The sequence below is a fragment of the Martes martes genome (assembly GCF_963455335.1).
Source record: "Martes martes genome assembly, chromosome: 12".
NCBI lineage: Eukaryota > Metazoa > Chordata > Mammalia > Carnivora > Mustelidae > Martes > Martes martes.
In genome coordinates, this window is record NC_137900.1 from 65,388,761 (window position 1) to 65,414,717 (window position 25,957).

At 44.3% G+C, this 25,957-nt stretch overlaps 1 protein-coding gene across 1 annotated transcript in view; it reads left to right on the forward strand.

The window, feature by feature from the left end:
• INVS (inversin) overlaps nt 1-25,957 on the forward strand; it is a 166,192-nt gene that overhangs the window by 109,503 nt on the left and 30,732 nt on the right. Inside the window, exons 12-13 of the mRNA XM_080819610.1 lie at nt 5,523-5,735; nt 19,071-19,357. Coding sequence (XP_080675736.1) covers nt 5,523-5,735; nt 19,071-19,357 — 500 coding nt within the window. The remainder of the gene's footprint in view (nt 1-5,522; nt 5,736-19,070; nt 19,358-25,957) is intronic.

A 25,957-nucleotide genomic window follows, 5' to 3' on the forward strand; every position in this document is an offset into this window, starting at 1 on the left:
TAAATGACCTCTCAAATTCCATTTAGCTCTCCTATCATGGAGTTCTGTGACTCTGATCATTTTTTCCATTGGGGAGAGTACAGTCATGAAAGGCATTTTAAAATACATAGTGATTACACTTCATCACCATATCACCATAGTGTACACCTGAAACTAATTTAGCATTCTGTGTTTATGACACTGGACTTAAAATTTAAAATAGTAACAAAACTTTTTCAAATAGATTATATAGTGAAAATTTTTTAAGTTCTTCTGAATTTACAAGATGCCATCTACTTATGAGTAATGTTTCTTTGGGGAACCTGGGTGGTTCAGTCATTAAGCGTTTGCCTTCAGCTCAGGTCATGATCCCAGGGTCCTGTAAAAGAGCCCTGAGCACCCCCATCTGGCTCCCTGCTTCTCCCTCTCCCATTCCCTCTGCCTGTGTTCCTTCTCTCATTGTGTCTCTCTCTGTCAAATAAATAAATAAAATCTTTTAAATAAATAAATAAATAAATGATGTTTTAAAGTTTATGCAGGCACCTCTGCTTTCTGGCCTTCTGGTCCCTGGACAGGAGAGGCAAATCAAGATGTCCTAAAATGAGAGTTTCTCAATTTTAGTATTTGGGACTTCTTTCTGAATTTGGTTTCCTTCTACAAGTGACCAAATCACCCTTTTGCTTATATTGAGAAATCTCCTCTTTTTATGTCTGACCGACTGTCAGGTGACTTTTGAAAAGAGAAAATTTCTATAATCACTGGACGATTTTCTGTGTCTAATCGTGCATCCGTATAATCATCAGTGTTTCCACCTCATAAATCAGCTGATGATGTCTTCCTAGCACTTCTGATTGCACTTGGACTAGTAACACCCACCCAGACAGGACTCAGATCCCTGGCAGCCATTTGGAGGTCGTAACTACTAGTTTGGGTCCTATGGAAATGATATTGATGACGTGTGACCACAGTGTCACCAACCCTGCTGCAAGGGTGTCCTAGCATAAGAACAACAGCAGCTGACATTTATTAATGGCCTCTTTTATGCCAGGCACAGTATTATCCTCTTTGTATTTATTATTTCCTTTCCTTCTTGTGCCAAGTCTGCAATGAGGAAAGGTAAGCGGGTTAAGAAGTGACAGCGTTACCATTGCTGGAAGGTAGAACTGGGTTGGTTGTTTTTTTTTTTAACTTCAATTTTTGTATTTTTTGCACTGTTGGAATTCTTTAAATATGTGTCGTTATTGCAAAGTAACCATTTAAATAAAAAAGTAATACCTGCCGAGATAATAATATTGGTTAATTCTAAGGGTGAGAATACGGATGACCATTATGTTCTTCTGTGTATTCATCTGATTATTTTGTATTTCTAAAAATAAAGAAGATATATTGTAAGAAAGGAATTTGCATAAAATTATGCATCTAGAAAGTAACCAGTTGAGATTAAGATATACAACCATCTGACAATACAACTCATCTTTTCTAAATAATACATTTGTAAAAAAAAGTATGTACAGTGTATAAAATTTAAAAGGCATGAAAACTGAGTCTCCCTCCCCTGGGCCTCAGAGACAACCAGCATCCTTCCCATGGACATCACTGCCACAAGTTTCTTGGTAAACTTGTAGAGATGTCTTTTACATAGATAAGCATACAGAGATATGTTCTTTTTCATACAAATGGAGCATGCCATAATACTGCTCTGGGTTTTTTAAAGATTTATTTATTCTAGAGAGAAAGACCTGGGGGGAGGGGCAGAGGGAAAGAGAATCTTTGTTTACTAACATAATGTATTACTTGTTTCAGGGGTACAGGTCTGTGATTCATCAGTCTTACACAATTCACAACACTCACCATAGCACATACCCTCCCCAATGTCCCTCACCCAGCCACCCCATCACTCCCAACCCCCTACACTCCAGCAACCCCCAGTTTGTTTCCTGAGATTAAGAGTCTCTTACCGGTTTGTCTCCTTCTCTGGTTTCATCTTGTTTCATTTTTTCCTCCCTTCCCCTGTGATCCTCTGCCTTATTTCTGAAATTCCACATGTCATTGAGATCATATGATAACAGTCTTTCTCTGATTGACTTATTTCACTTAGCATAATACTTTCTAGTTCCATCCATGTCGTTGCAAATGGCAAAGTTTCAGTTTTTGATCGCTACATAATATCCCGTTGTATATATATACCACATCTTCTTTATCCATTCATCTGTTCATGGACATCTAGGCTCTTTCCATAGTTTGGCTGCTGTGGACATTGCTACTATAAACATTGGGGTGCACATGCCCCTTCAGATCACTACATTTGTATCTTTGGGGTAAATACCCAGTAGTACGATTTCTGGGTTGTAGGGTAGCTCTGTTTTCATGTTTTTGAGAAACCTCCCTACTGTTTTCCAGAGTGGCTGCACTACCTTGCATTCCCACCAAAAGTATAAGAGGGTTCCCCTTTCTCCACATCCTCACCAACATCTGTCATTTCCTGACTTGTTAATTTTAGCCATTCTGACTGGTGTGAGGTGGTATCTCACTGTGGTTTTGATTTGTATTTCCGTGATGCCGAGTGATGTTGAGCACTTTTCATGTGTCTGTTGACCATCTGGATGTCTTCTTTGCAAAAATGTCTGTTCATGTCTTCTGCCCATTTCTTGATTGGATTATTTTTTCCTGGGGTCTTGAGTTTGATAAGTTCTTTATAGATTTTGAATACTAACCCTTTATCTGATATGTCATTACCAAATATCTTTTCCCATTGTGTCAGTTGTCTTTGGTTTTGTTGACCATTTCCTTTGCTTTGCAAAAGCTTTTGATCTTGATGAAGTCTTAATAGTTCATTTTGTCCTTGCTTCCCTTGCCTTTGGCGATGTTCCTAGGAAGAAGTTGCTGCGGCTGAAGTGGAAGAGGTTGCTGCCTGTGTTCTCCTCTAGGATTTTGATGGCTTTCTGTCTCACATTTAGGTGTTCCACCCATTTTGAATTTGTCTTTGTGTGTGGTGTAAGAAAGTGGTCCAGTTTCATTCATCTGCATGTGACTGTCCAATTTTCCCAATACCATTTGTTGAAGAGACTTTTTTCCATTGGACATTCTTTCCTGCTTTGTCGAAGATTAGTTGACCATAGAGTTGAGGGTCCATTTCTGGGCTCTCTATTCTGTTCCACTGATCTATGTGTCTGTTTTTGTGCCATTACCATCCTGTCTTGATGATTTGAGCTTTGTGATAGTGCTTGAAGTCTGGAATTGTGATGTCACCAATTTGGGTTTTCTTTTTGAAAATTCCTTGGCTCTTCAGGGTCTTTTCTGTTTCCATACAAATTTTAGGATTATTTGTTCCATTTCTGTGAACAAAGGTGATGGCATTTTGATAGGGATTACATTAAATGTGTAGATTGTTCTGGGTAGCATAACCATCTTAACAACATGCTTTCTTGGAATACCTGGGTGGCTCAGTCGGTTAAGTGTTTGCTTTCAGCTCAGGTCATGATCCCGATCAAGTCCTGCACTGGGCTCCTTGCTCAGTGGGGAGCCTGCTTCTCCCTCTGCCTGTTGCTCCCTTTGCTTGTGCTCTCTCTCTCTCTGACAAATAAATAAAATCTTTAAGAAAAAAATCAATATTTTTTCTCTCAATCCATGAGCATTTCTTTGTGTCTTCCTCAGTTTCTTTTATGACTATTTTATAGTTTTCTGAGTACACATTCTTAGTCTCTTTGGTTAGATTTAATCCTAGCTATCTTACAGTTTTGGGTGCAATTTCAAATGGGATTGCCTTCTTAATTTCTCTTTCTTCTGTCTTATTGTTGGTGTAAAGAAATGCAACTGATTTCTGTGCATTGATTTTATATCCTGACACTTTACTGAATTCCTGTATGAGTTCTAGCAGTTTTAAGGTGGAGTCTTTTGGGTTTTCTCAGAGAAAGAGTCTTAAGGAGACTCTATGCTGAACGTGGAGCCTGATGCTAGGCTCTACCTCACGACCTGGCGATCATGACCTGAGCTGAAATCAAGAGTCACTTAACCGACTAAGCCACCTAAGTGCCCCAGTACTGCTCCGTTTTTTCTTCTTCTTTTTCTTCTTCTTTTTTTTTCCATTCTCTTCATGTAACAAGATATCCCAGACATTGTTCCTTATTTGTTCATATGCCACAGCACAGCTGTGACCGCATCACACAAATGGCCTGTACTTTATGTAAGAGGTGCTCTGCTGGTAGATACTGAGGTCATCTCCACTCTTCCACTATTTCAGACTGTGCTTCTGTCAATAGCCTTGTACAGAAAGCGTCTCATACACGAGAGCAGGTCTATGGGATATATGCCTGCAAGGGACATGTCAAAGGGCAGATGCATGAATAATGTTGACAGATCTTGCTAAATTGTTCTCTCTACAGATTAAAGTAGCATATAGAGAGCCTGTCTCTCTGCATCCTTGCCAGCACAGTGTGTTATTAAACTTTCTGATCCTCACTTATCTGATTATTTAAGTACTCTCTTTGTTCGTCCTAATGTGTATTTCTCTTAAATGGGTGAGGTTGAACATATTTCTGTATATTTAGGAGCCATTAGTATTTCCTATTCTGGGAACTATCTTTTATCTTTGTTCTTCATGATTTTTTTGCCCTGCAAAATTTTTGCCATTTTTATATAGTTGGATTTATCATTTTCTCTTATGTTTTGAGTTTTTTTTTAATTTTTTAAAGATTTTATTTATTTATTTAACAGACAGATCACAAGTAGGCAGAGAGGCAGGCAGAGAGAGAGAAGGGAGGAAGCAGGCGCCCTGCTGAGCAGAGAGCCCGATGCGGGGCTCGATCCCAGGACCCTGGGATCATGACCTGAGCCGAAGGCAGAGGCTTTAACCCACTGAGCCACCCAGGTGCCCCTGTTTTGAGTTTTTTTCATTTTTATTAGAAAAGACCTTCCCATCCCAATTTTTAAAAAATCTTCCAGGGTTTCTTCTAGTACTTTCATGGTTTCTTTTTCTATATTTAGGTCTTTGGTTCATCTAGGATTCATTTTGGTATAAAATGTGATATAAGAATCATTTTTTTTCCCACATGGCTATGCAGTTGGCCCAACACTACTTAATAATCCATGCCTTCTGACTTAAAGGGCCAACCTCATCATAGACTAAATCTCTCCATTCAGAGATATATTTTTTTACTTTGTAAGCATTAACTATCAGTTGTCCTGGGCTTAAACTTACAAATCTCACAGGATATTATCCACAGTACTTTTTCAGATCAGAGTGGGATATTATTTGGCACGTGGGGGAGAAGAAAAGTGATCCTGTGTTCCCACAGCCCCCAGTTTGTGAGCCAGCAAGCAAGACTCGGGAACCATCCTGGTCAGCAGCACAGAACACCTGACCCCAGCTCCGCCCTTGTTTTGTCCCCTCAGAGAAAAAAAAGATCAGCCCTAGGGCACAGAACTTACCCTTGCGTGAGGAGCAGCCCCCATCCCAGAGTGAAATTTCTTTCTGCTGCATAATATGGTCAGTTGACTGTATCTCTGACTCCATTCCAACACTTAAAAATGCCTTCCTGCTCCAGGTACACTCCCCTGGACTACGCTTTGCTGGGCGAGCGCCATGAAGTGATCCAGTTCATGTTGGAGCACGGCGCCCTGTCCATCGCAGCCATTCAGGACATCGCGGCCTTCAAAATCCAAGCGGTCTACAAAGGGTACAAGGTCAGAAAAGCTTTCCGAGACCGGAAAAATCTCCTCATGAAGCATGAACAGTTGAGAAAAGATGCTGCTGCCAAGTAAGTCTGAGCTGTGGAAATTGTGTTCCTTTTTTTTTTTTTTTAAGATTTTATTTATTTGACAGAATTGGGGAGAGAGAGAGAGAGAGAGCAAGAGCGAGCACAAGCAGGGGGAACAGCAGAGGGAAAGGGAGAAGCAGACTTCCTGCTGAGCAGGGAGCCCAATGTGGGGCTCCATCCCAGGACTGGGGGATCATGACCTGAGCTAAAGGCAGACGCTTAATGACTGAGTCACCCAGGCACCCCAAGGACTGTACAGTTCTTTCACCCCTGGGAATCAGGGGAGAAGGGGTCGGGTTGGGGAGCAGCCAGGAGAGGGATTCCAGAGAGGATCGAAATAATGCTGATCCCTGTACCATGTCACTGCCCCACTTCTGCCCACCGGGCCTGTACAGCACAGAGGCTACAGTGAAGGACAAAAGCCTAATCTCTGCTCAGTGGCTGTTCCTCCAGGTTAGCCCCTGATGTTCCAACGTAGGGACACACCTGGGCCACAGCCACCCTGGCAAGGAGTCGGGGGTGGGAGGTTTCCTACAGGAAGCTACAAGGATGTAACTGCTCCCCCTCCTACCTTTCCTGCCTTTCCACAGGAAACTGACACCAGTATCTAGCCTACCTCACTAGAAGTGTCTGGTTCTGATTTGATTAAAGCAACCAACTTGTGTAAATACTTTGCCCTCCCCCCCACCCCCCGCAAACAAATCTTTACTAACTAATGTAACTTATTCAAGAAATATTGACTGAATTCTTACAGTACATATAAAACTCTTGGCTGGAGCCCTTGGAGAAAATAGTGACAAAAAGCAAAGTGCTTGCTTCAAGGACCTCACACTTTTTGGGTAATGTTACAGAATGTGTAAAATAGTCATTTGTGCCTATTATATATACACTGTGATTATTTTACCATAAATGATGGATTTTTAGACTGTGCCTTGATTTTCCTTCTTGGCCACCTTTGTTGGGTACTTCACTTATTTGTTTACTGACTTACTACTCACTTACTTACTTACTTTTTTTAAAAAAGGAGTAGTAGCTTCTTCTTCTTCTTCTTTTTTTTTTTTTAAGATTTTATTTATTTATTTGACAGACAGCGATCACAGTAGGCAGAGAGGCAGGCAGAGGGAGAGTGGGGGCGGGGGAGCGGGCTTCCAGCCGAGCAGAGAGCCCAATGCGGGGCTTGATCCCAGGACCCTGAGATCATGACCTCAGAAGACAGAGGCTCTAACCCACTGAGCCACCCAGGTGCCCCACTTACTTACTTACTTACTTACTTTTTTTTTTACTTACTTACTTGCATTTATCCTCTGCAGAATTAACTCCCGGGCCATAAGTTTTTGTTTCTTCAGTTTCTTCTGGGTTATCTTTTCCTCCTGGGCAAACTCCTGTTCTGGTTTAGGAACAATCTGCTCCTTTTCAGTGGGGATCATCTTGGTGCGGCAGGGAGAGAGCATGTGTGGGTTAATTTGACCTTGAGCCCTGTAAGTTCCACACCGAGTCTCAGGCACTTTCTTGACCAGGTTATGCTCCACGACCAGAGAATCTGCATCTAAACCCTTCAGGTCAGCATGACTTCCCATATTTTTAAGCATGGGCGGGAAAAATTCAGCACTCTCTTTGGGCCACCGACCTTGTTGCTTCAGGTACACTCCCCACTGTTTGTCCCAGGCGCACCAACCAACTCCATCATTGTCATGCTGGAATGGCACGCATTGCTTCTGCAAAGTGACATCCTTCCTGTACCTGGTGGCATTCTGGATATGCGCACCCTAGATGGCCTGGGCAGTTTCCTGTGTGTTCTTAAAGTGAACACGAAGATTTGAACCTCTTGATTTTCATGATTTTGTACACTTTTCTGGGTTGAGCAAATAACAAACCATTTTCAGAGATCACCTCAGGGTGCTTAGGGGAAGTGGAAGAGCGGTGGCTCCTGAGAGAACACATGAGAACCCCCGTTGGGTACTTTAAACATCAGGAGAATGTTGCATCAGTAGGTGTAGATGCCAAAACCTCTGATGGGATAGACAACTGGAAGATTCTTGACGGGTAACTTCCTGGCTGTACCTTAAATGTTTCCCAATCTTGAATCCTTCCAATCTTGCCCACAAGGGGGAAGCATAAGTGTAATAAATAATCATCTAAAATAATAATAAAAGGCAGGATAAATCTTTTTAGTGAAAAGTTAAATACCACTGTGAATGGGGATGCTGACCATAGTGGCAGCTTTGGGTAGGTGGGACCTACAGGGAGCCACCGCAGTTTCTGTGAGTGAAGCCACCGCAGTTAGCGGCGCCCTCGGGAATCTGACCTTGCGCTGTTCCCTTTGTGAGGCTGTCTTCTCTTCACTTTGGCCAGAGGATCCAGTTTAACCTAAGTTCTGTCTACATGCCTCTTTTTCCGGCCTTATAAAAGTTCCCGGCAACGAGAGTGACCGCTCTAAGTGGGTAATGCACGTGGCACATTACCCTGAGTTGCAAGTTAAAGACTCCCCGCAAGGGCTGGAGCGGGGTTTCTCCTTCTAGCTGATGTTTCCATAAACTCCCAGTTTTAATGTGTGAGAGTCTGTTTTCAGGATTTGAAGTCATACCTACCTGAATATGAGGCGGGACTCTACAAAGTCAACATGACTGACTTTGTATGTCCCCCCCACCCCTCAAGGAGTCTATTCGTCCAAATACATTCCACTTTGTCATTGTAGAGGGGGGGGCCTGGAGTCCCCAGACTCCCTTTCCAGCAGAATAGAGGGTCTGTGGTGAAACACAGCATTCCTCTCTCTGCATCTCAGTTTTTTCATCTGTGAGACATAACAGGTTAGACCTGTTATGACTCGAAGGCAGTCTCCAGGTCTGTGGAAATCCCTGGATCTTCACTGTTAATGATCTCAGCCTCTCTCTCCTCTCCTCTGCCCCCGTGGTGCTGCCCGGAGGCCACATGCCCAGGGCCGAGAGTTGGGACAGGCTCTGGGACAGGCTCTGCTGGGTCAGTGTAGAGCCGAGAACCAGGAATCCATTTGTCAGAAGATTTCCTATACAGTGGACGGGCTTTCACATCAGGACATGCTTAAAGAGAGTCTTAAGATTTTTTTTCTTTTCCTAACTAGGCCTTCTGTGACTCCCAGCCGTGAGGGCTTGAAAGCGCGAGGGGGTTCAGGAACCATCTTGTCCAGCCCCCCACTAGTTGTTATCCTGGTTAGTGTGCCTGTTGTGGAAGGTGTGTCCTCCTTGTTCTAGTGCTTCGTTTCTAAAGCTCATTTTTAAAAACCCTTTTACATGGGAGCTGTGCTTACTGTGATATGTCTGAAATTGCCCAAACTGGAAACTTATAATCTCCTTTCCTTTTTCTCAGTCACAGTCCTTTCTTTATTAGGTGTCATTATTGGAAGTAAACAAATTTCTCACAGTCTGACCATCACCTCCTACAGTTTTTGTGGCATCGAGCTCCAAGGGAAATATTTAAATGGAAAAGAAACTGATTTCATTTGTTTTAATTTTATTTCTCAAAAGTTATTTCTTAAGATCTGAGCCAGTGTTTAATTTTGCCTCCGGTTTTTGCTTTAAGGAACAAAAATCAGAATGTTAATTTCAGTCCTTGCCGCTGCCGCCAGGTTCCTGGCTAAGGCGACCCAGGCACGTCCTGTCACCTGGCGTACCTCTCCCGGCGTGGCTCGTTAGGAGGGCACAGATCACCTTCCTTAAAGCAACGATGTGAAGGGAGCTTATTAAAGTTAAAATTACTTCTCATTTACTGATAGAGAAATTGAGAGAGAGAGTGAAGTTTTAGTCCTATTTTCCAAGGCCTGTGGTTTTAGAAAATACCATTTAAGAAATAGCTATAATCCACTTAAAAGCACTTTATAACTCACACTGCACCACCTGTGTTGTTGCCAAAATGAACATTTCTGTCACCAACCTGCCACAGCACACGGCCGAAGGCACACGAGATGAGACTGTGTCTGTGCTGCTCACTCTTCTCCCCGGAAGCTTCCTGTGCGCTGGGTTTCTATTTCACTCTCGGATCTCAGCTCTCTTCTGCTTCTTCCTTCTCACATCGTCTTGATCACACCACCTCCTCACTGCGGTCGGCTCTGCACACTCACTCCCTAGGTTTCTCATGCTCAGCTCTTTTCCACTGGGAAGGTGTCTACCCTTGAAGCCTGAGTGACTTCATGTCCGTAGACCGTCCCTCACTCGGTCTCACATCCTGACCTCCTAGAACCTGATTCCACGTCATCAGTCGCCTGCCAGGCATTTCCCCTTTGCTGTCGTTTTGTGACTTGCCAACACTTTCCATTTGTGTGTCCTGTTGTCACTGTCACTTCAGACTCACCTTGAAACCTGCAACTCTCCACCGCAGCCCGTCTCTCTTCTCGCCTCCTTATTACCCTGCGGCGGCTGCTACCATTGATTCTGTGAATTCCTCTTGAAATGTGCTCTTGCCTCCATCTTCAGTCCTGCTGCCATGTGCCAGCCATCGCTCTAGAATCCCATCCACAGTGCTACAGGAGACCCCTCACTTGTCTGCCTCCACTTTTATCTCTGAGGCCCATTTCTCTACACAACCACCTCCCTCCCCTCACGCGGGAGGGCTCAGCCATCCTGAACTTGCCTCACTTTCCATGGTCTCTGGGAGCCTGAGCTGCTTCCTGGCTACAGTAGGAGATTGCGCAGGTCTCCCAGAGGAAGATAATGAAGTCCAGTTTGGCTCACCAAGTTCAAACTTTTGGGATGCCACAGTCCCTTCTAAGGAGGTTGTTCTGTGTCCTCAGAAAGTCGAGTGACAAAGAGTTCAAGCAGCACATTCCAGTCAGGGACGGTTCTATCTGGCAGAAGTTCTTTTCTGTCTTTTGGTCTTGAGATACCCCTTGAAGCAAAAGAGAAAAGTCTAAACATTTTTCCATAAATGAACTTTCAGATCATTAGAGTAGTCACCCCCCTCCTACCCCAAGTCTCTTTTTCGCTTCATAATAGATCCAGGTGCAGCCCATTTCCCGGAACACCTTCAGTCTGTCACTGAGTTTCTGCAGGGTTGACCCAGAGGCCTGGCTTCTGCTCATACCGCAGTCGGACCGATGGGGAATCACTCCCATGATTCTACTCCATACCATCCCACCTCTCCGAGCCTCAGTTTCCCATTAATACAATGAAAAGATTTCTTAATCCGGAATGGTCTTTGGGGCCCCATGAATACCCCAAAACTAAATGCAGTGGTTTGTATATTGTGAGCATAGGTATATTTCGGGCAGTGAAGATCTATACATTTTTTTATCACGATTTCAAAAAAGGTCCATGAGTCACAAAGAGATTTTTTAAAACCATTTGACAAAATGATATCTGAGCTTCCCCCTCTCTCCCGCCCAACTCTAACATTCTGTAAGTCAAAGGTTCAAAGACATGTGACATTTTCTTATTCCCTCGAGAGGAAGTCAGAGCCCAGATATTCTTCAGCCTGTTATTCAGCGACATTGAAGAGACAGAGTCGCACAGCCCCTACACGCGGCGGAGTACCAGCTGAAAAGGTTAGCGCGGAAGCTTTTCTGTCCTCTGAGGTAATCAGTTTCTTCTCGCTGGAAATGTCCCAGCCGAAATGGAATTATCGTCTCTCCAGGACAGTATACAAGGAATTTTTTTTAATTATATAAAGAACTAGTCTTTGAGATCTCTTCTGAGTCAACGATTCTGTGAGAGCTGGGTTGCGTGTCCTTGCTCTTGCCTCTGCCTGAAACAACCTCTCGCTTCTCTCTTTCTCATTTTGACATTCCTTCTAGGTGCTTTTTTTTCCCCTCCACATAGTGACTGCCTCTCCCATCCCTATCTCTATGTTAGCCCCCATCACATCTAGAACCCATCACATGCAGAATCATCTATGGGAGGGAATGGGTCTGACTCCCCACAAGATTGATAGTTCCTTGGGAACAGGGATTGAATTGTGTGTCTCCGTATCTCCAGTGTCTTAAAATACCTGTTTAATAAGCATTTAATCATAAATGTTCAGTCACTGTCCCTACAGTGAGTCTGAAACCTTGCATGAGTCCTTTCTCACTGTAGGCCTTACTTTCCCCCTCAGCCAAGTGCGAGTCTTGGACCACATACTCTCTTCGGTCCCCTTTGAGTCTGTGAAGCTCCGTGAGCATGCCACTTTAATTTGTTCGCCTTACTCGGGCAGGAGATACATTTATGTTCCATTTGTCCTCACAACAAACACTGGTGCTTCTGGATTTTGCTTCCTAGCTCCCTCCATGTTTATCATGAGCACATTACCACTTGACAGGTTTATGATAGTTCTCTATTCTGATTTTTAAAAGAAGCATAAGAGCAAAGGGGTTCACCACTGCATTTACTTGAACATGAGACCCTGTTATGTGGCTTCCATAGAGAGTTGGATATGCCCCGTTTTGAGGAGAAGAACATTCTGTCAGACACTGCAGAAACAAGCAGGCTCTTCCCCATTCCAGGGCAGTGTATAAGTTTCCATGGCCATGCATGCAGGACCTACAACCGGTGGGAGAGGTATGATTAAAATGGCTCTCACGGGGCGCCTGGGTGGCCCAGTCAGCGAAGCATCTGCCTTCAGCTCAGGTTGTGATCTCAGGATCCTGGGATCAAGCCCCATGACGGGCTCCCTGCTCAACGGAGAGTCCGCTCCTGCCTTTCCCTCTGCCTCTCTCCCAGCTTGTGCTCTCTCTCTCTCTCTCTCTCAAATAAATAAAATCTTAAAAATAATAATAATTAAATGGCTCTCACAGAAAAGGGAGTTGTGCGGCTTCAACAATGAGCATTTCTGAAAATATCATTAGGCCCAGCCCTCTAGCTCTTAGACTGCATGGCGCTCATGCCAAACACGAATTTCTTCACTTCTCACCAGATCCTGTCACAGGGAAGCTTTCTCTTAACAGCTTTACATAAAAGTAATAGTGATCAATGATATTTATACAGTGCTCTATAGCTTACAAAGTTCTTACGTGTTAATTCATCCAATCCACCTAATCATTCTGTAAGGAAAGACAGGGCAGCCATCCTTCATCTCATTTCACAGGTGGGGTTTCGCAGAGGTTAACGTTCCTGAACCCACAGCCAGTAAAGGAGAAAGACAGCACCAGAATCTCAGCGCCCCCCCCTCAAGCCGGGGTTCCTACCAGCCACACTTATGCTGGGGGCTGTCTCCAGCTGCTGGCGTCATCTTGGTAGGCCAGCACGGAACAGCCCTACTTCTTTTATTATTATTACTATTTTATTTTACTTCTACCCATAAGTGTAACCAGAACCGGGTCCCTAGTCAGTTTTTCTCTTACCCCAGTGCTCCTCCAGTTGTTCCCCTCGTTTCCAGGAATTGTTGAAAGAGTGGTACCAAGCCGCCATCATCCGTTCTGCAGCATAGTTTAATAGAAAATCTTCCTGTTACTCTGAAAGTTAACTAACATGGCAGAGCACACCAAGTTCCTCCTACATTTTTGAGAAAAGTAAGAAAATTAGTCGGTTCCAAGCGTCCACCAAGACTATAAACAAGAATGTCGTGAGGGCAAAGCCCGGTTAAATTGGTACAACAGGACCTGCTTAGGTAGACGTCCCTTTTCTGTGAGAGCCACTTTAGTCCCTGCTTTCAAACCTCTCTGAGGTCCTGCCTTCACAGCAGTGGCGACTTGAGTACCCCATGGCAGCGGGGAAAAGCTTGCTTCTTTTTTTCTTTTTTTTCTTTTTTAATTTATTTCTTTTCAGTGTAACAGAATTCATTGTTTATGCACCACACCCAGTGCTCCATGCAATACGTGCCCTCCATAATACCCACCACCTGGCTCCCCCAACCTCCCACCCCCCGCCCCTTCAAAACCCTCAGGTTGTTTTTCAGAGTCCATAGTCTCTCATGATTCACCTCCCCTTCCAATTTCCCTCAACTCCCTTCTCCTCTCCATCTCCCCATGTCCTCCATGTTATCTGTTATGCTCCACAAATAAGTGAAACCATATGATAATTGACTCTCTCTGCTTGACTTATTTCACTCAGCATCATCTCTTCCAGTCCCATCCATGTTGATAAAAAAGTTGGGTATTCGTCTTTTCTGATGGAGGCATGATACTCCATAGTGTATATGGACAACATCTTCCTTATCCATTTGTCCGTTGAAGGGCATCTTGGTTCTTTCCACAGTTTGGCAACCGTGGCCATTGCTGCTATAAACTTTGGGGTACAGATGGCCCTTCTTTTCACTTCATCTGTATCTTTGGGGTAAATACCCAGTAGTGCAATTAAGAGCTTACTTCTTTCTGCAGTCTCTGACAGAATTAATTAATTCAGAATTAATTAATTATTCTTGTCTCAACTGGGCCACTACAACTCTCTGTGGAAGCCACATCAGAGAGTAGAGAACAGCATCACCTTCCAGGACTCCCATTGTCCAGGCCCAGAGGTGGGTCTGTGCCACATTGTGCAAGCAAACACACCCCAGTCCTGAGATGCTGAAGCCACTGGACGTCCAAGTCACTTAAATTATGGCCCTTGATCTGACTCTCTGCACATCAAGCGATCTTTAAAAAAAAAAAAAAGATTTTATGTATTTATTTTTGCGAGATAGAGAGAGAGCGCACACAAGCATGAGTGGTGGGGAGGAGCAAAGGAGAAGCAGACTCCCCTGAGCAGGGAGCCGACAGGGGACTCAGTCCCAGGACCCTGGGATCATGACCCGAGCTGAAGGCAGATTCCCAACCGAGCCACCCAGGTATGCCCCAGCAATCTTTTGATCACTGAATTTCTTATTGGCCCATTTCTGCAGTTGTCCTCTAGGCTGCTCATTTGTAGAAATCCCCATCCTAGGGACTCAGGTCTGCTTTTGGTGGGGGACTCTGGGCCACGTTGCTGCCTCCTGGTGGCCCTTCAGAGATCTGCAGGAGCATTGTGGCCCTTACGTCTTTTCTCCCCAGGGTGACACACACGGTTCCTTCAGCCCACAGTTTGGAGACTTTCTTTTCTCTGTGATGCACAGAACCTGAAATGGACATTGTCAAGGACCTCATCTTCAACTGACTTTCTCACTTTTCTATACTGTGAGCCTCTGCGGAGCTGCAAATATTGCTCCAGAAAAGACAGTACAAACCAGACTAATGGGCAGCCCGTCAAAAACTGCTGTCTAGTCAGTTCCCCTTAAGATAATAGAAAAAAAGAGAAGACAAGGTAGAACTATGCATTAAGATTCCACCATTTAGTAAATTTCCTGCTAAAATGTTATCTGCTGTGCGTTGACGGGATTTTTTTTTTCTCTCTAATTTTTCATATAAACTAGAATAGCATTGGTTCTTTCTCTGGTATTTGTTTCCAAATTTGACAAAAATAGGTCAAGTTTATAACTTAACCCCCATGAAGATTACTAGATCTTCAGACATTCATAATAAATTAGTTGGAGATAAAACACTTAAATTTCACAATAATTACTGAGTCTAAGAGTTTAGAACTAAAAGCTACATCTGAACTTAGTTTGAAATGCTGCTAATGGCTATTCTGATGTGTGGCTAGCAGTTTCTTCATATGACCCACTTCATTCTTCGAGAAGTGGTGGTCGGGGAGGAGCAGAGGCAGAGGGAGAGAGTAGTCATGGGGAAGTCACTTATCACTCTGCCTCAGTTTCCTTATCTACCAAATAAAAGTGAAAAAACTGAGATTCCTTTGAATTCAGGAGCCATGGAGCTGGATTTTATTCCCCAGGGACACGTACACGTAAGATCATGTCCTTCTCCTGGACTGTAGCGCACGTGTGTGTGTGTGTGTGTGTGTGTGTGTGTATCGCTGCTGTTGCTTTTGTTTTAAGGCAGCAACATGTAAATAGGTTGCAGGTTATGCATAGTCCCGGTTCTAATCCCACCCACTTTTCCGCAATGATCACTACTTTTGTATCAAAAGCCACAGCTCCGGGGAACTGCATGGTTGTGGGCCACGGGCCTCCTGAAGATATTTTAAATGCATCAATTTGCTCAAACATTAATTTATTTCTATTAATAGGGTCTAATGATATATTCTGATTATTACAGTCTTCCTTCTAAATCTGCTTTACTTAGTTCTACCAACATGAAAAAAAACACTTTCCTACAAACGTCCCGTTCCAAACAAGTCTTCAGAAGACAGAGCGCCCTGGCTCTCTGGCCATCCTGATCACTCTAGAAGGCTGGATGGTCTGGGGGTCCTGTGGCCGCCTCCACTGTTGGCCCAGAAATGTCCGCAGTGACGGGGTTTGCCCAGGACCTGAGTGGAAGTGGCTTCTTGGAATTGAAAAGGAAAGCTGTTTGGTTTCCCTAAGAAAGAGAAATGACCAAAAGTCTAATTTATCACCTCTGAGCCCTTCTTAATGGCAGCGAGATCCACATAGATGCCAAGGCAGACAGACGCACGTGCGGGTCTGTCTGCGGCACCAATATTCTCCTAGAGCGGTTCCCTTCATCAGTGCGTGTAAAAAGAGCAGCCGTCCCCCTCCTGCCGGGAGCAAGGCTGCTCCATCAATTAGCGGCACTTCAGCCACCCAGATGCTTCCAGCTTCTCCCGAACAACAGCCTTCTCCCAGACAGCTCACGCTGAAACGGCGCCTGCTAGCTTCCAGGTGACTCTCAGGCACTGATGATGACAGGCTGTCCCCCTGGCTTGTCGGGTGCAGTGCTCAGGTGTCAGCACTTGGCAAAGCGTGGAACAAAACCAGAGTCAAATGAAAATATCAGAGCTGTACAGGAGTCAGCACGGCCCGCCCGGCCACTCTTGCTAGGAATGGGGCTCAGTCGGAAACGACCAGATAAACAGGCTTGGCGCCCAGATCAGGAGCTTTGCTGTGGGACAGGAGACCTTCAGAAGGGGAGGTTGAAGGCTTTATATCAAAGGGAACCCAGACTGCTGTCATCTGGGTCTTCTCTGTCCCTTGAGATCTCAGTAAACATTGCCTCGAATCGCACAGCCTGTGGAAGTCTGAATTCCGTGACTTCTTGGACGCTTAGGGTCTCTGCCTCACTCTTGTGTCTGCTTCCATGTCTGGTATCTTAGCTCTGCAGCTTGTCTGGTTGCTTATAAAACAGCACGTAGGATCCTGGGAGACCTTCCCAGACCTTGGTGTCATTGCAGACAATCCATTTCATGTCCCATCATGGTACAGGTAATGGTCCATTAGAGGGGCGCCCGGGTGGCTCAGTTGGTTAAGCATCGGACTTGATATCAGCTCAGATCCTGATCTCAGGGTGTCGAGATCTAGCGCATTGGGCGTGGAGCCTGCTTAAGATTCTCTCTCTCTCAAAAAAAAAAATTATCTCCCTCTCCCTCTTCAACCCCTTCTCTCTAAAAAAAAAATCCAAAAGCCAAAAAACAAACAAACGAAACAGTCCATATGAAACTTTTCTATTGTCTTAAGCCTTGCTGCGCAAGCTGTGGGTCAGAGGACCAGCAACACCTCTATAACGTGGGTGCTTGTTAGAAATGCGGAATCTTGAGCCCCACCCCAGGCTGCTAAATCGGAATCTAGATTTTAACGAGATCTCAGGAGATGCCATTCATGAAAGTGTGAAGAGCACAGACCTAAAGTCCTTGTCCATCAGCTCCCCGTGGAGGTGCTCTTTGGCCTGGCCATCGCTGTACACACTGCCCAGCCTTTCATCTTCCCGTTCTTCCCCTTCCAATCTCTCTCCCTCTTTCTCTCTCATGTTCTTTCATCTCTTCCCTCCCTGTCAGGAGCTTCAAACGTACTCTCTTTTTGTCAGGAGCAACCCTCCCCTCCTCAGAGCCAATTGCCACGAAGGCCCTGAAGGGCTCACCTGCTGCCCGCCTTCCGTTCTGTTCCCAGGCTGATTAAAATATTTTTCTAAACAAGGCTGCCCCTCCCCCAAGAGGGACTCTGATACCAGCTATAACAATAAAAGAAATCTATCTCATTACACAAGATATCCCAGATTTTATAAAGACATCTAGCTTCCAAACAGACCCCTAAATCGATTCCAGGTTATAAACTATCATACAACTGTTAGACCTGGGGAAACTGAATCTCCAGCAGGAAAGTGACTGGCTGGATACCATTTTGTAGCTATTAGCAGGGACAGGACTAGAAAAGTTCTTATGCTTCCCAGTGTGGGCTTCTCTCCACTACAGCCCTAATCATTCTACTTTAACCTGAACCTTTATGTGTCTGCCTGATTCTCTTCCTACACGGTACCTGGGTCGTCTGAACCGCACGTATGGGGCACCTGCTGTGTACAGCAAGCACTGTTTGAAGATGAGAAGAGGCAGAACAGACCCCGTTTTCCCACGCCCCGTGTCCTTGCCCAAATAGCTGTCTCACACTGAAGTCCTCATTCCCACCACATCTGTCTGGCAAACCTCTCCAAATCTTTAAGAATCAGCAGCTGGGAGCATCTGAACTCCTCCAAACAAAATTAATCACTACCCGCTCCGTGCAGGCTCACAAGTGTTACATTTCCCCGTCCTTTGTTAGGTCCTTTTCTCCAAGCTGTCTTCTCTGAAATCAAGTTTCCTCCAGGGTTGGCCCGCTGGGCCCAGCACAGGAGAAGCTCAGTAAATGTTCTTTTCCTTCCCTGTTTCTTTCGCTGGGAAGTCCCCAGCAATTAATGCTATCGATCAAACAAACCTTGTCCTGAACTCAGCCCCTTCATCCTCAAGCAACTTGCTCCTTTCTGGACCGGGGCCGCCTGCCTCAGGCCCTCGTCCCCCTCCCACGGCCTCTCATTCTGCGGCCTGGCCCCTCTGGCCAGCCTCTTTCTAGTCGGTTGCTCTCCACAGGGGCCAGCCTCACCACCAGGACTTGTGTAGGACTTTTTGAAGATCGTCCTACCTTCTGGACCTCATCTGCAAAATGGGTGGGTTTGCCTTGTTAGAGGTGTTGCAGCTCACAGGCACGTTATTGTCCATCGTGAGGGGTTGAGTGAGTGATTGTGCCATGTACCCATAAGCTCACCAATGGTCTTTTTTAATAAACAGAGAAGATTAAAGGTTGTCCCTGTGACTGGCAGGCTTGGTCGCATTCAGATGTGCTTTCTGGAATTGGAGGAAAAGGCCTGTAGTTGCAGGGACCCCACACAAGCTGGGGCACACACACCTCAGGATTGCGTCCTGTCTCACAAACACAGAGGTTCCCATCATATGTGCCCCAGCTGGGCAAGGCCTGGTCTATAAGGTTCTCATCAGCTCCATCATCTTTTGAGCTGTAAGGTCTGGAGAAAAGACCAAAAATTGGGAAATTATGGAAACTGTCCATTTCCAAGCCCTTCCTGTGATGTGGTAGCTCCTCATAAAATTCAAATCTCACTCAGGATCATTTGAAAGGGTAACACTCTTTTAATTTTTTCCTCTGCCTCCTCGGCTTTGCTTCCAGGAAGCGAGAGGAAGAAAACAAACGAAGGGAAGCAGAACAGCAGAAGGGAAGGCTGAGCCCAGATTCCTGCAGACCCCAAGCCCTTCCCTGTCTGCCCAACACCCAGCCTGAGACCCACAGGCAGAGCCAGGCTCCCGGCAAACAGCCTCCCACCAGCGACGCAGCCCAGGACCCTGAGGAGACAGCCTGTCGAGGATCTCCGGGCAGACTATCTCCAGGCAGAGCCCCCCAGCGGGAGCAGCATCTTTCCCCAGATGTGCAGGGAAGAGAACCCAGAAAGCCAAACGGTAGGTGTATTGCCTTTGTTGCCTGGTGTCAACCCATGGACTGTGGGTTCTCTTGATTGGTGTACTTAGTCCATTCACATTTAAGGTAATTATGTCAACACTGAAGACTCCCATTTTATTATTTATTTTCTGTTTATTTCCTCTGGTTCTCCTCCCTGTTTTTTTCTTTTTTCCCCTTCCTGTAGGGTACTTGAACATCTTTTAGGATGCCATCTTGATTGATAGTGGTTTTGAGTATATCTCTTTCTACAGTTTTTGTGGTGGTTGCTCTGAGTATTGCCATGTATTGCTATGTATATTGTATCTATAAGTTATAAGGGACCTATAACCAGTTCTACTACTTTGAGTGAAATGTGGAAACCTCACTTCCATTTAGGGTACCTTGACCTTCCCCACGTTTAAATGTCATCGATAGGGTACCAGATGGTATTATGATTTTTGTTTCAATCATCAAATATAATTTATAAAAACCACAAGGAAAGGGTAATTTTAGATACCCATAGTTCTCTTTTTCTGTTGTTTCGTCTTTTTTTCCCAGTGCATCAGATTCCTTCTTTTATCATGTCCTTTCTGTCTGAAGAAGCTTCTCTGGCTGGTATTTAAGGGTAGCTCCAGTAGCAACAATTTCTTTAAGTCTTCCTTTGCCTGAGAATGTTTTGATTTCATTCCTGATGAGTTGATGAACCAGATCCAGAATGCACACTTAGCAGGTCTTTCCTTCCCACACTTGAAAGAGGCTGTGCCGCTTCTGGCTTCCATGGTTTCAGACAAGAAATCCACTGTCGTTTGCAATTGGTGTTCCTCAGGAATGTTTCTAGCTAACATGTCACTGCTCTCTGGCTGCTTTCAAGATTTTTCTTTATCTTTAGTTTTCAGTAGTTAAATATGGTGTGTCTTGGTATGGATTCTTAGAATTTATCCTATTTGGATTTCACTTCGTATGTTGGGGATCCCCGAGACTCCCCACCCCCAAAGTTTAGAAATTCGCTAAGAGTACTCACAAGACTCAGCATGTATTTCTACTCACAGCTAGGATCTTTTATAACAAAGGGATACAGATCAAGATCAACAAAGGGAAAAGCACATGGAGCAAAATCTAGAAGAAACCAGGTGCAAATTTCCAACAGTCTCCTCCCAGTGGAATCACACAAGATATGATTAATTCCTCCAGCAATAAAATATAACAACCAGTTAGCCTTTGCTACCAAGAAAACACACCTACACTTAGCATTCCAGGATTTTTATTGGGGTCAGTTACATAGGTACCCTCTGCCTAGCATATACTTAAGAACTCCAGACTCCCAGAAGGAAAACAGGTATTCTGCATAAATTATATTATTTCCCCAAAGCAATTTAAGCATATTGAGCCATTCTTATAAATTAAGGAATAGTGAGAAACCTGTTCAAAAGCCAACATAGTGAAAAAGGCAAAAAATGTCTTAGTGTTATTATAAAAATAGTTTTGACCTTGTGGACCCCGGAAGAGTCTATGAAATCTCATGGTGACCCAATTCAGAGTGTGGCAATTCATTCTGTCTCTCTGAACCTTAATTTCCTTAACTATAAAATGGGGTTGGGGGGGGAGGAATACTCAGAAAACAACAAAGAAACAAACAAAAAAAGCAGAAATAAACTCATAAATACAGAGAACAAACTGATGGTTGCCAGAGAGGCGGGGAGTGGGGTAATGGGCAGAATGGGTGAAGGGGTGTGCGAGGTATAGGCTTCAGTTGTGAAATGAATAAGTCATGGGGAAGGAAGGTATAGCCTAGGGAATACAGTCAATGGTATTATCATAGTGCCTATGAAGACAGATGGTAGCTATACTTGTGGGGAGCACAGCATAACAAAAATACTATGCTGTATGCCTGAAACTAATGTAACATTGTATCAACTATACTTCAGTTTTTAAAAAGAAAAAAAAGGGTGCATACTCTCTATCCTGCAAGGTAGTTTTGAGCAGAAATCAAATAATTAATGTAGAATACTTATTATAGCCCATGACATGTAATAGCTCTTCAGTAACTACTGTTATTTAACCACACTGATGATCTAGCCAAGAACAGCCACATAAAAGTACACATGAATGACCACAACATATCCAGAATATAATTCCATAACCCACTATACAGTGATAATGCATCAGTAATGTATACCTTGAAGAGGTCTGATGCCCTGTTACATATTCTTTCATTTATTCATTCAGCTAGTGTTAACCAGACTCCCCTGATGTAACAACCACGTTGAATTTCCTCATTCTTTCTTAGCTGGAGGTCACTGCATATTACAATTCCCCATCTGTATGGATAAAAGTGCCTCTTATTTTTCAGATCTCAGAATGAATGTTCCTTCCTTTATACAGCCATACCTCCCCACTAAACGAGGCTTCATCTTCCTGCTGTATGTTCCTGTAGGTCTTCTATAGTTCCATAATAGGAAGATCATCACCTTTTACTGTTATTACTGGCTTGTCTGTTTTTTCCAGTAGATTGCCAGACCTTAAGATCAGGGTTGTTTCCATTATGTGCTGCTATGTAAAAAAAACAAAACACAAAACACACACACACACCCCAAAAACAAAACTACACTAAAACTAAGTGGCTTAAAATAATAATTAATTATTTCTCATGATTCTGTGGGCCGACTGGGCAATTCCGCTGCATTTTCACCTGGTCTCTCTCACGTGGTTCCATTCAGGTGGAAGGTGAGTTGAATCGGATGGTCTAAGATAGACTGACTTAAATGTCTGGCAGTTGATACTGGCTATGAGCTGGGATTCCTTGACTCTGCTTTATATGGCTTTTCATCCTTCAGTAGGCTAGACTGGCCTCCCTACACAGTGGTGTCCAGGCATCATTCTAAGAAAACAAAAGCAGAAGCTACAAGACCCCTTGAGGAGTAGGCTCCAGAATTTGCATGCTACATCCTATTGCTCAAAGCAAGTTGTATGGCCCGCCCAGACTGAATGACATGGAGAAATATACTCAACTTCTGTGCATACTAGGATGGGAGCAAATTTTGGCTAGTCATCTATCACAATTCCTTTTTGGTCATAGATTATTCACATTCCTCCCACAGGCACAGTATTCTCAAAATTATCTCTGGACCCCAAAATGTCATCTCAGTTATCACATTAAGCTTGAAGTTTGGGATCCTGAGACCTATGTCATATCCAGATGTTGTCAAGATTCCCCAGGTATAGGGGCACCTGGGTGGCTCAGTCAATTAAATCTCTGCCTTTGGCGCAGAGCATGATCCCTGGGTCCTAGGATTGAGCCTCACATCAGGCTCCCTGCTCAGTAGAAAGCCTGCTTCTTCCTCTCCCTCTGCCTGCTGCTCCCCCTACTTGTGCGCTCACGCTGTCTCTCAGTCAAATAAATAAATAAATAAATAATCAACCCCCAGGTATGACTCTTTCCAATTCAGGGACTAACCCATCAAAAACACACATTATCAACCCCACACAGACCCAGCAAGCAATGGTGAGGCAGGGACAGAATAACCACAGTAGACACCTTTGTTCCAAAAGGGGAGAAATAAGAGGTACATAGCAGTCACTAGTTCATAGCAATTCTGAAAGCCAACTGGTTATACATTAGCAGTGCTAGAAGTATAGAATGTTCCTCGATTAGGGTATGGTTTTCCCCTATGTGTGGTTTCCTATTTGATTATTCTCCTTGGCTCTTGGCTCTTGGCTCTCCTACCAGGATTCTTGGTGCTACTCTCTGAGACATCTTCCTTTTCCATAAGATATAGCCCGTGTTTGCACCTAAACAGTTTTCTCAGCCTGTTTCCTGCCCATAGGAAGTTGAGGTTCCAGAGGCTCCTGTTTGTCTTGAATAGCCTCAGCAGTTCAAGCTAGTGATACTCTTTGTGATACAGTTACCTGGGAAATTTCATGGGCTTCAGGGGTCACTTGGGTGGCCCTCGGTTAAGCATCTGACTCCTGATTTCAGCTCAGGTCATGATCATGGGATTGAGCCCCACATCAGGCTCCATGCTCAGCAGGGAGTCTGCTTGGGATTCTCTCTCTTCTCCCTCTGCTCCTCCCCCTGCTCCTGGGCTTTCTCTCCTTCCCTCTCTCTCAAATAAATAAAATCTTTTTTAAAAATTTCGTGGGTTCCCTATGATTTTGACTGGATTCATTCCATGTTCCAAAACTACATCCATAATTATTTCTCAGACGGGCCTCTCTCTACTTTGGGTGGCTCAGGCTGCTGTAGGAAAATGCCCTTGAAGTTCTTAGAAGGTCTTTTGTGTAGCTTACAGTATCTTACAATGTACCATCTTCAATATTTTTGAGGTCCTAAAAAAAAAGGGTTGCACAGTAATACTCTTGATTGGATCTTTATCCTTAAGTCATATTTTACTAAGATACTCTCAGTAAAATTAGCTGGAAAGAATGAATATGCTAAACAACTTTCTCTTCTAACCTGGCACATTCTAGGCTCTCTGTATTTCCTCTGGATTCTGCTTGCAAGCTGAGCAGTTCTTTCCTAGTTTTATTTCTTTCTCCCCATACCTATCACATGCAGGTAAAAAATCCAATTGATCTTTTCTTCAGCTATTGCCCCCTGGAAATCTAATCCATATCTACAAATTCATTAGATATGTTTTCTGTCTTCTAAGCTACTGCAGGTAACTTTTGCCCATTTTGCCAATTATTCTGCCATTGAATAATACAACTGACCATTCTCCAAACTCCAATAGCAATTTCCTCTCTGCTGTCTCAGCCTTTGGTAATAGTCTTTTCATTGCCTTCCCGGCTTCTGTCCGCTCACCAGTCCTTAAGTCAATGCTACGGGTTTTTGTTAGGCTAGCACCTCTCTTTTTTAGCTATTGGTTTCTGTGTTGATTGTCTCTAGTGTCGTAACAAATTACCCCCAAAACTAAGTGGCTTAAGATAACAATGACTTCTTACTTCTCACAGTTCTGTGGCTTGTCTGAACAGTTCCTCTCCTCGGTCACTTGGGCTCACTCATGTGGCTGGTGCAAGGCTGACTGGGACAGAAAGCCCAAGACGGCTTTCTTTACACATGTGGCCATTGGTGCTGGCTGTTGGCTGAGATGACTCCGATCTCTTCTCCATGACCTTGCATCCTCCGGGAGTTTAGAACATCTTCCTTGCTTGTTGTTCTCAAGGCAGCACTCCGAGAGAGAGAAAGACAGAAGCGACAAGCTCTCTTGAGGCCTAGGCTCCAATATGTTCCTATCATTTTTACCACATTCTGTTGATCAGACCAGTTCGCAAGGCCAGCCCAGATTCAAGGGGGTAGAGACAGAGACTCCACCTCTGGTTTGAAGATGTTGCAAAAGCACATTTCAAAAGTGAGTGCATACTGGGATGGAAAGAATCTTTGACCATTAAGCAGTGTATCACAAGGAGCAATGTGTCTCCTACTTCTGTGTGCCAAGCACCCAGTAGGGTGTCTGGTACATAAGAGACATAATAAGTATTTGTTGAACATATAGCTGCACAGGACTAGCTAGGTGCTTGAGAGTCAGACATGAAAGATTATTAAACAGGACATGAGGGGCCCCAGGGTGGCACAGTCAGTTAACTGTCCAACACTTGGTTTCAGTTCAGGTCATGATCCCAGGGTCTTGAGATCAAGCTCTGAGTCGGGCTCTGAGCTCAGTGAGGAGTCTGCTAAAGTTTCCCTCTCCCTCTCCCTCTGCCCCTCCCCATGCTTGCTCTCCCTCTGTGTCTAAAATCAATCTATCTTTAAAAAAAAAAAAGACATGAGGGACGCCTGGGTGGCTCAGTGGGTTAAAGCCTCTGCCTTTGGCTCAGGTCATGATCCCAGAGTCCTGGGATCGAGCCCCACATCGGGTTCTCTGCTCGGCAGATAGCCTGCTTCCCTCTCTCTCTCTGCCTGCCTCTCTGCCTACTTGTGATCTCTGTCTGTCAAATAAATAAATAAAATCTTAAAAAAAAAAAGACATGAAAAGTATTCATTGGGTGTACTCATGTTTTCTGTAACAGAGTTCCATTCTCTTAGTAAGTTATTTCTTTCTTCTCTCTCATAGTAATTCTCCCCTTCTTGTTTACAGTGCATGTAGAGCATGATGGCTGAGTGCACAAGCTTTAGGATTGAATAAACTAGGAGCATATTTAGACTCTACCACGTACTACCTATATAATCTTGATCAAGTTACTTAAGTTAGTTACTAAGTTACTAAGCCTCCATTTCTTTATTTGTGAAAAAAGAGAGAAAGAAAAAAAAGAAAGAGGAAGAAAGAAAGAAAGGAAGGAAGGAAGGAAGGAAGGAAGGAAGGAAGGGAAAAATGCCTGTCTCAGAACTTTGTGAACATTCATGAGATAACCCGTGGAAAGATTTAAACACGGTGTCTAAAGCACTCTATAAATATGAGCTGTTAGGATAACTCTCTCACTATGATTGCAAGAGGTAGGGCAGGAAGGAGGCATAACGCTTAGGAAGATCCCTGCAGCTGAGTGGCGGGTGGGCCTGGAGGGCCGACCCTGAGACACAGCCGCAGGATGAGGAGAGAGGGATGGACGGGAGAGGTGCAGTGGAGAGAACTTGCTAGCAGATTGCCTGTGGGAGGTGGTGAGATAAAGTTGTCTTTGAGTCAGTG